The 10286-nt window shown below is 47.1% G+C and overlaps 1 protein-coding gene across 1 annotated transcript in view; it reads right to left on the reverse strand.

Moving 5' to 3' along the window:
* Nucleotides 1-10136, reverse strand: part of DTWD2 (DTW motif tRNA-uridine aminocarboxypropyltransferase 2) — a 186628-nt gene extending 176492 nt beyond the window's left edge. Inside the window, exon 1 of the mRNA XM_090038423.1 lies at nt 9897-10136. Within this exon, the coding sequence (XP_089894549.1) occupies nt 9897-10063 (167 nt within the window). The 5' untranslated portion in view covers nt 10064-10136. The remainder of the gene's footprint in view (nt 1-9896) is intronic.
* Nucleotides 10137-10286: the final 150 nt, after the last annotated feature.

Raw genomic sequence — 10286 nt, forward strand, 5'->3', positions numbered from 1 at the left:
GGGTGTTGGGGGGCAAGGCAGATCAAAGCCCCCACAGTGAGGGAGGGAGTGGGGCAGAGGCAGGCACTGCCCAGCTGGGGCAGTGCGGGGTGCGGGACGGAGTTGCGAGCAGCTTGTCCAAGGGGCGCAGGGGGGGTGGCTCTCTGCTGCCGAGTGCACCCCCAAGGGAGGCATGGGGGCACGTGCCCTCCGGTTCTGTGCATGGGGCAAGGGTGGGCTGCCTATTGTGAGCTCAGGACCAGGGGCTGCACCTACTTCTTCCTGAAAGGAGGGGCTAGGTTGGGGCTGCCCTTGGGGTGGGCAGGGCAGGCGAAAGAGCTGGGGGCTACAACCACTCCACAGTTCCCCATGATATCTTTTACTAAGCCAACTAAATAGTTGGAAAAATTGTTCTTTGCAGGCTTCCGGGCACAAACACCCCTCTTCAGGAATAGGGAAAGTCTGTTGTCGTCAGAGATAACATCCTTGTTAACAGCAGTATACGGAAATGAAAGATATCAGACCTGATTACCGACCCACTTGTCTCTCTGCAATTCTGTGTGCACACAGTCAAGCCCTTACTTTTCTCTAAAAGGGCAAAGTTTCAAGAAGTTAAAGAACAAAGAAGTTAAAATGAACAAAAAGTTAAATGAACAAAAAATATCAAGCAACAAGAATGCGCTTTTTGTAGAAAACAGTACTTAAAAATCAAGGCTTCTTGACCAGTGATTTAAATCGTGATTTAAATCATGATTGAAATTGATTTGATTTAAATCTCAAATCCACCCTGCCAAGGGTGGGCAATTATTTAGGCTAACAGGCCACCTAATGAGTTTTGGCAAGCTGTCAAGGGCCACATACATAAAATCTTTCAGAAGATATCATTTAACAAGTTACAGATAAAAAAACAAATCATATAATAAAAATGAAACATCTACTATACCATATTTTAATTTTACTTCAAAAAATATTTTTGTTTTCTTTTGTGTTTTTTTGAGTAGTAAATATAGAGGCAATTGTATTATAGCTCAAAATAAAGTCCTACTTGTGTATATTGTGTAGGTGGGTATGTGGGCACACGTAGGGTGTGTTGGGGGGGTGCAGGGGCATTGAAATTGGAATTAGATGATCATATTCCACTATCCAGAAGACCTCTGTGGATCATGACATTTTCAAATAATCAAATAAAGAGACATCAGAAATGTTCTACTAATTTAGAGTGACATTAGAAATTACTTTGAAGAGTCCACAATAAATCAGAATGATTGCAATTCTTCTATGCTGTGGAATCATTCTTATAACAACGCTATGCTATTATTTTGAGGAAGAGTGCTTATAACTCAAAGTTAAGCATCAAGACACTGGGAAGTTTTATTAAGCTCAGTTCACAGATGAGGAACATGAGTCACAGAAGTGATAGACTTTTCTTCATACACAATAACTAAACTGAGAATAAAATTAATTTCCAGTCTCCCAGGACATTATTTCAACAAATTTTAGCAAACACTGCCTTTTGGATGCCACTGTTCATTTTCTCTTTAAAGAAAACTGTTCAGGCAAATGCTATAAAGTATATCACAAAAAAAATTACTAAAGAAAACATCCTAACTCTCAAATCCTGCAGAACAGAATGAAACCATTTTTGAAACTAGGAACTGCAATAGGAAGGAAAGCTCTATAGTTATGTCTGAAAGTCTAACATACTGCCGTCAATTTTCTTACTAAAAATCAGATTATACAAGGGAAACAATTCAATTACCTTTTAAGACTATACTCATGTTGATAGAAGAGATAGCTTCAAGAGAAGGGAGACATAAGGTAGACAAAAACATCTTTTACTTTCCTGTTTCAGTGCCTGCCTCAGAACCAACATCCTTAGAGATAATTTATTCAGCTAGACAATGCATTCAGCAATTAGCTCATCTACTGAAAGTGAGTTAGAGTCACATCTAAAAGACAAAACAGATGCTAAATATTAACATGTGGCCTAAACTACGCACATTAATACTAAGAGCTATGTATATAAACAGTAATGCCCCAAATGCTAAGTACTATACAAACTTATTCAAAGACACCTTCTGCTCCAAAGAGCTTAAAAGAAAAACAAGGCAAATCAAGAAGAAAAAGGGTAAGGACAAAACTGAAGCCAAAGCCATAGTTTACTTACAGACTAAGGAATGAAGGAAAACTACATAAATAATATTCATCTAGTGAGTCCCAAGACAAGAATCTCCATGCCAATATACTTAAAACGAGATAACATGATTAACCTAGACCTCCACTTAAAACAGCTTTCTTTCTTCAAGCCTGGAACCAAACTGCCTCACTAAAGCCATTCATTTCACAGACCAAAATCTAAATCCTACCTTTCTGGAGACAGTTTGCCACCCTGTTTTGCCAACAGTACTAAAATGGAGGGTTCTATCCCAAATGGAGAAATAAAGTTAAGAGAACCCCCGCCCCACAAAGAATACAAGACCTATAATAATGTAAGCAGTATGACATAAATTAATTGCCAGTAATTACAGGAGATGCTGTTCCATGTCTTATATATTTCTCTTCCTACATATAACACCTTTCCAATTAATTTATTGGTGATCATTTTTAATACCTCATACACAAATCCAAGATGAAAGGTCACAAATAACTCTTTAATTTCTCAAAAACCCACCAATACATACATTAAAGTAATTTTCAGTTGCTATATACCAATAATTCTCACAAACCTCTGTACTAACCACACTGGCTAAATGACCACAAACAAATTACAAAATAAAACTACTAGGTGTTAAATGTATTTTGAAGTGCTTTAATTCAATAATTCAAAACTGCACAGGTCAGACCTGTGAGTATGGGGAGCTAGAGCAATTTAAATGAGGCTGCACTATTATGCAGTAAGCACACATCAACTGAGACTGGTACTTAAAAATGACCCAGTCTATACAATGGCTTTATAGTTTCCAGTAGAAAGACAAATCTTCCAACATAAACCAAGACAAACTACAGCCTATCTTTGAAAGTAGCTACTAAAACAGGATGTGAACACTTTTCCTAGGTTTGAACACATTACAGAATACATTACCAGAAGACATAAATAATAGCAAACTTTTGCTTATTACGGGTTTTTACATTTCCACATTTCCAATCAGATCATCACTAAGTCACCTATAATTACTCCATGACTAAATAAAATACGTGAAGAGCTCCCATGAGGGAAGCATAGGCAAATAGATAGAATATAGTTTATAGTAGATGCCTCAAATGAAAATCAATTCAAGGAAAATTATAAGAGTGTGATAAACTAATCTACATGAAAACAGGAAAGCTGTCTGAACAGTCTCAAATCCAATTAAACTGAGCTTACATCTCATCCTATACTCATTATTTATGCAGTCTATGAAGCTTTAAGTGATTCACTGACCAGAAAAAAGGAAAAATAAATTATTTTAAATTTGCATGTCGACTATTGTTATAATCATCCACATTTACTATAAATAAAAGATAAAATAAGCTGCTTGTTCATTTGATTTAAACCTTTCTCCCCCATTTTGTTTGCATCATTTAGGAAAGTTTCACTAATGGTCAGATGCATCATTCTTATAAACTGCCCTTGATGAGCCCGTGAACATAGCTCCACTGGCTCTGCAAGAGGATTTCTACACATAATAATTGAAACAAACCTGGAATAAGAAACAAAAGATCAGGTGTAAGAACCCAGGAAGGGGGGAAAAGCATAAGGGGCACAGGGTCTTATACATGTAAACTTTTGAATCCATCCAAAAGACCCTTCTAAATACAGACAGACAGCAGAAATAAAAAAAAAGAGCTTCTAATTTTTAAGGAAGCTATATAAAGGCTGGATAAAAGATACTTAGCAGAAAAAAAAGAAAATGCTTTGAAGGTACTTTTTTTTTTTTTTTTTTTAACCTTTAAAGCAAAAGTAAGTAGAAAATGTAATGCAATAACAAGACTGAAAGTTTCATAAATTTATATCAGCTCTGAACACAAAAATCAAGGTTTGCTGTAGCAGTTTGAGTTATACAACTCATTTTAACTTTATTTCCCATTAGACCCACTGAGGTCCTCATGTTTCAGAAACAAACTGAAGTGAATACACTTACCATTAAGTGGCATGACACGCATGGGCATGCACCGCACCCTGAGGGTTCCCTCATGGTCTGAGGCCCCCCACTCTGGCACCTCCGAGACGGTCACCCAGACGGAGCCCATGGTTCCGGGCTCCACGCAAACGGAGCCTTTGGCTCTCGGCTGGGGAGGCTGCCTGTCCTTTTTTCAGGCTCTGGGGCCTGAGAGCACGGCCACCTCCCCTTGTAGGGTCTGCTCCCTACTGGGGTCTCTGGTGCACCAGCTGGAGGAGCTCCAGACCACAGTTCAGAGACTGCGTGCCAACAGGGACTGTGAGCAGAAGACAGACTCCCACTGCCAGGCCCTTCTCCCCCTGGAGGTAGAGGGTAGACCACGGTCTCCCTCCATGACAAGGGAGGACTTGGGGACCTTCCCTTCTGTCCAGCCATGGGGATGGACCAAGGTGGTCAAAGGCCCCAGGGCCCGCCGCACCAAGCCCCCTGTGCTGTTGGAGCTTTGCAACAAGTATGAGCCTCTTGCAGCCCCAGCAGAGCCTGCTGAGTTGCCAGCTCCCACAGGCAACACAGAAGACACTGTAGCTACCATCCCCACTCTCTCCAAGATCAAACGCATAGTGTTTGTGGTGAGAGACTATCCTGAGGGGGCAATCTGCCAACCCGATCCCTTAGCTCGGGAAGTCTGCTGCTTCCCGGGGGCCCGCTTCCGTGACGTTGCGGACAAGATCCCTAAGCTCTTCCAGCCCACAGATGCTATCCCATGCTTCTCATCAATGTGGGCACCAATGACACAGCTTGGAGTGCTCCTAGCCGGGTCATGAGGTTCTTCATGGATTTGGGAGCAGGGCTAAAGGGTCTGAGAGCACAGGTGGTGTTTTCTTTGATCCTCCCAGTCTCCGGCTATGGGCTGAGGATGGAGAGGAGGATCCACATAGTCAACCAAAGACTGTGGTGCTGGTGCCATCGTGAAGGCTTTGGCTTCCATGACTACAGTCCGCTCTTTGGAGAGAGAGGCAGCAAGCTGTTGGGAAGGAACGGCCTCCACCTCTCTCTGTTGGGGAGGAGGCTCTTCTCAGCTAGACTGGCTGACCTGCTCCACCAGGCTTTAAACTAAGCCCACTAGGGGATGGGGGGGACTACTGCCGCTGCTGGCCTTTGCAAAGCCAGCAAGTCAAGGCACATAAGGGATCCCACCCCAGCTCTGGAACAAAATGTAAGCAAGGCAAGAGCCCCTAAGGGGACACTTGCATGTCTATACACAAATGCCAGGAGCCTGAGGAATAAGCAGGAGGAATTTGTTCTCCTCCTAAATGCAAATAACTACAATGTCATTGGGATAACAGAGACCTGGTGGGACTCCACCCATGACTGGACCACGGGTATAGAAGGATAAAACCTGTACAGGAGGGATCGAATGGACAGAAAGGGCGGGGGCATAGCTCTCTATGTCAAGGAAAGCTACGTGTCTCTGCAAGCTGACATTGGCACCCATGGTGGACAACTTGAGACCCTCTGGGTTAAAATCCATGGGGAACATGGCACAGGGGATACTATGGTGGGGGTCTACTACAGACCCCCTACCCAGAGTCAAGACCTCAACCAGGACTATTGTTGTCATGGGAGACTTTAACTACCCAGGTATCTCATGGGAGGAGCGCTCAGCCAAATCCGAGTAGTCGCAAAGCTTTCTCGTGTGGACGACCTCTATCTGACGCAGGAAGTCAACGGGCCGACAAGAGGAAAAGCACTGCTCGACCTCGTACTGACAACCAGGGGTGACCTAACTGGCAACCTAGCAATCAAAGGGAAGCTGGGTGACAGTGATCATGAACTGATCACCTTCATCATCTGCTGTAAAGCTGGCAAGTCAGTCAGTTGTACAGAAGTCCTTGACTTCAAGAAAGCTGACTTTGACAAGCTAAGGAGACTTTTCAGAGAGGCCCTAAAACGCCACAACCCAATGGAGAGAGGAGTTCAGGATGTGTGGATGCTCCTCAAGTGAGCAATCCTGGATGTGCAAGCAAAGACCATCCTGTTTTGGAGGAAAGGCAGCAGGAGGGCACAGCAGCCCCCTTGGCTCTCCAGAGAACTGGCGGACGTCCTGCATCTTAAAAGGAAGACCTACAAAGGATGGAGGACTTGAACTGACACCAAGGAGGACTACTCTGCTTTAGTCTGAGAGCAAATCAGGAAAGCCAAGGCTGCAATGGAACTCCAGCTAGCTACAAATATCAAGGACAATAAAAAGTCCTTTTTTAGATATGCCCTTGCGGGGAACAAGAGGAAAAGCAAGGGCAACACTGGACCCCTGCTAAACCAGATGCGGCAACTGACACCCAGGAAAAAGCAAACTTGCTAAATGGGTACTTTGCGTCAGTTTTCCATCAGCCCCATGGGGCAGCCATGCCCACTATGGGTCAGGGAGGCCTGGGTGAGGGAGATTGCTTGCCCTCCATCGAAGCTGACCTCATGAAAGAACACCTTGACAGGCTGGATACCTTCATGTCAGCCGGCCCTGATGGGTTACACTCAAGGGTACTCAGGGAGCTGGCGAGCATCATAGCTCAGCCACTGGCACGGATCTTTGAGAGTTCTTGGAGCTCTGGTGAAGTGCCTGATGACTGGAAGAGGGCCGATGTCGTGCCTATCTTCAAGAAAGGGAGGGCAGTAGATCCGGTAAACTACAGGCCCATCATCCTGACCTCTATCCTGGGGAAGGTCTTGGAAAAGATTACCAAGGAGGCCATCCTTAGGCTAGCTGAAGGCAATATCCTGAGGGATACCCAGCATGGGTATGTTGCAGGTAGGTCTTGCTTGACCAATCTCATTTCCTTTTATGACCAGGTGACCTATCACCTGGACAAGGGGGAAGAAATCGATGTTGTACACCTCAACTTTAAAAAAAGCCTTTGATCTGGTATCCCACAATCACCTCTTGGCTAAACTGGCTAACTGCGGCCTTGACGTCACCATGATCCGCTGGCTGGGGAACTGGCTCTGTGGTAGGACCCAGAGGGTGGTGGTCAACGGGAGCCAGTTGTCTTGGTGTGCTGTGACCAGTGGAGTCCCCCAAGGCTCTGTCCTAGGGCCTATACTGTTTAACATCTACATCAATGATGTGGACACTGGAGTCAGAAGTAGACTGGCCAAGTTCACCGATGACACCAAACTCTGGGGTAAAGCATCCACACCCGAGGACAGGAGGGTGATCCAGGTGGATCTGGACAGACTTATGAAATGGGTGGATGAGAACCTGCTGGTGTTAAACACTGAAAAATGCAAGGTTCTCCACGTTGGGAGGAAAAACCTGCACCATGCATATAGGCTTGGTAGTGCTACACTGGTTAGCTCTACAGATGAAAGGGACTTGGGGGTCCTGGTTGACCACAAGATGAACATAAGCTTTCAGTGTGATGCTGTGGCTAGTAAAGAGAGCAAAACGCTGGCTTGCATCCACAGATGCTTCTCAAGCAGATCCCGGGATGTCATTCTCCCATTGTACTCGGCCTTGGTGAGGCCACAGCTGGAGTACTGTGTCCAGTTTTGGGCTCTGCAATTCAAAAAGGATGTGGAAAAGCTTGAGAGAGTCCAGAGGAGAGCCACGCACATGATCAGAGGGCAGGAAAACAGACCATATTCTGAGAGGCTGAGAGCAATGGGGCTATTCAGCCTGGAAAAGCACAGGCTCAGGGGTGATCTGGTGGCCACCTATAAGCTTATCAGAGGTGCTCATCAGGATCTGGGGGGAATGACTGTTCACCAGAGCGCCCCAAGGGATGACAAGATCAAACAGTCACAAACTCAACTGTGACCGGTTGAGGCTGGACATAAGAAAGAACTACTTCACCATCACTTCTGTCATGGAACCACCACCCCTGAGCTAAAGTCTGATGTGGAGCCAAGCAATTTGAACTGGCAATGACAACGCATCACCTCCCAGCCCACTATGCCATTACTTCCAGTCTCTTTGTAGAACCCCTGCTGACTTTGCACAGAGTCCCTGAGCCCCACAGGATCACAGACAATGAGGGTTGGAAGGGATCTCAGTATGTCATCTAATCCAATCCCATGCTCAAATCAAGACCATCTCCAACTATCTCTTCCCAGCCAAGGTTTTGCCTACCCAGGTATTAAAAATCTCTAAGGATAGAGACTCCACAACCACTCTGGGTAGCCTGTTCCAGTACTTTAGTACCCTCCTCGTGAGAAACTTTTTCCTAATATGTAACCCAAACTTCCATTGCTGCAACTTCAGACTATTGCTCCTGGTTCTGTCATCTGCCATCAGTGAGAAAAGTCTGGCTCCATTCTCTGAACCACCCTTCAGGCAGCTGAAAACTGCTATCTAATCTGCCCTCAGCCTTCTCTTGTCCAGACTAACTAAGCCCAGTTCCCTCAGCCTTTCCTTATGAGCCATGGTCCCCAGCCCCCTAACCATTTTTATTGGCCTCCAATTTGTCCACGTTGTTTCTGTAGTGGGGACCCCAAAATCTGACAGTACTCCAGATGTGGCCTCACTGGTGCTGAACAGAGGGGAATAATCACTTCCCTTGATTTGCTAACAGCACTCCTATTAATGCAGCCAGTATGCTATTAGCCTTCTTCACAAGCGCACACTGTTGGCTCATATTCAGCTTACTGTCAGCTATAACCCCCACAAAGTCCTGAGCTGCTCCTTAGCCAGTCAGTCAGAACCCAGTTGGAAAACCACTACTCTAATAGAATGATTCCCAACCAGGGTGCCCTGGGCTGCTACCAGATCCTTTGAAGAGTGCCAAGGAGATAAGCAAATAAGCTAAACAGAAAAGCCAGGCTGGCTTGTCCCTGCCTGGATAATCCCCTACCCCTACTACCAGGAAGCTACTACTCCCCTGCATAAGGAGGCAAGCATTGTAATAAGTTCGTTTTTGAAATGGGGTGCTACCTGCTTCACAGAAGTTACAGATGGGATCTTGAGTCCAGGGACGGAGTCCTTGAGTCTAAAAAGATTGAGAACTGCTGCTCTGGTGGCACAAGCCTTCAGGGAAAGCCCACTGAGCAGAACCAGGTGGGGCACTGGTGCACTTGCACCTCTGATTTCTGCTCCACCCACAGTTTAAAACCAACTGCCTGGCAGTGGTAACAGCATTTCTAGGCAGGCAGCGCTGAGTAAGTCATGTGACATCATGCCTTATTATCATCTACCCTATCCCTTCAAAACTCTTCATTAGGTGTTAATGCCCATGCCTTCTGTTGTTCTGGTCTGGACATCGCACCCATCACGCTATACTTTGTTGACCGGCGCTCTCAGGGGCTGCTCCTGCCACTGCTTTTAACTCCTTCCAAAGAAGCTGCACTGCTTTTGGCACCCATCTTAAATCCCATGGCACAGCCTGAGGCCCTGAGCCTACTAGTGAAGCTGCCTGATTATTCTGAACTAGAGACAAATGGGTGCTGTGTTGCCTGTGGCCCTACACCCCCCCCTCAGGCCTGGGTCTCCTTTAAAAATTTGTCTGTCTCTTTCTCAGGGAAACAACTGCACCCAGTGAGACACCAGCCCATATCAATGCTAATAACCAGGGGCAGGGCGAGCAGAGAATCCTCTCCGCGCAAGCGCCCCCAGTGGCAGGGGCAGGTGGCTTTTGCGCATGCGGCAAGGCGAGCGGGAGCCAGTGAGAAAAGGTCCTCCTGCACATGCGCCATGGTGAGCCAGAGTCCGTGCACGGGAAATGGGTCCTCCCGCGCATGCGCCACGGCGAGCCGGGACCAGGGGAGGAGTGTCCTCCCGCGCATGCGTCACACGAGCCGGGACCAGTGCCCGCCCCCCGGTCTCACCTGCAGCGGTCGCACTCAGGCCTTCGGGCGCAGCGCTCTACGGGTAGTGCCCACAGGCCCCCGCAGCCATCGCCATCGCTTTCCTCCTCCCCCTCCGCCGCGGGCCGCTCCGCAGCCTCGTGGGCCGCCGCCGACCCTTCGCGGGCAGCAGCCGGGCTCCGCTCCATGTCGTCGGGCGGGAGGCGGCCGCGCGGGGGCGCCAGAGGCTGCGGAGCGGCGGCTAGGCCGAGTCACGTGGTCAGGGACCCGCTTTTCAGTACCTGCCCTTCGCGTGGGCCCCGCCTTCAGGGCTGATCCACCAATCAGGGCGGCGTGGGGCGAGTTGCGCCAGAATGCTGCGGAGCAAGGCGCGCATGCGCAGCGTGCGTCTCTGGTGACGCGCCGCGTTGC

The sequence above is a fragment of the Crocodylus siamensis genome, chromosome 3 (genome assembly GCF_052110815.1).
Source record: "Crocodylus siamensis isolate JL-2025a chromosome 3, ASM5211081v1, whole genome shotgun sequence".
NCBI lineage: Eukaryota > Metazoa > Chordata > Crocodylia > Crocodylidae > Crocodylus > Crocodylus siamensis.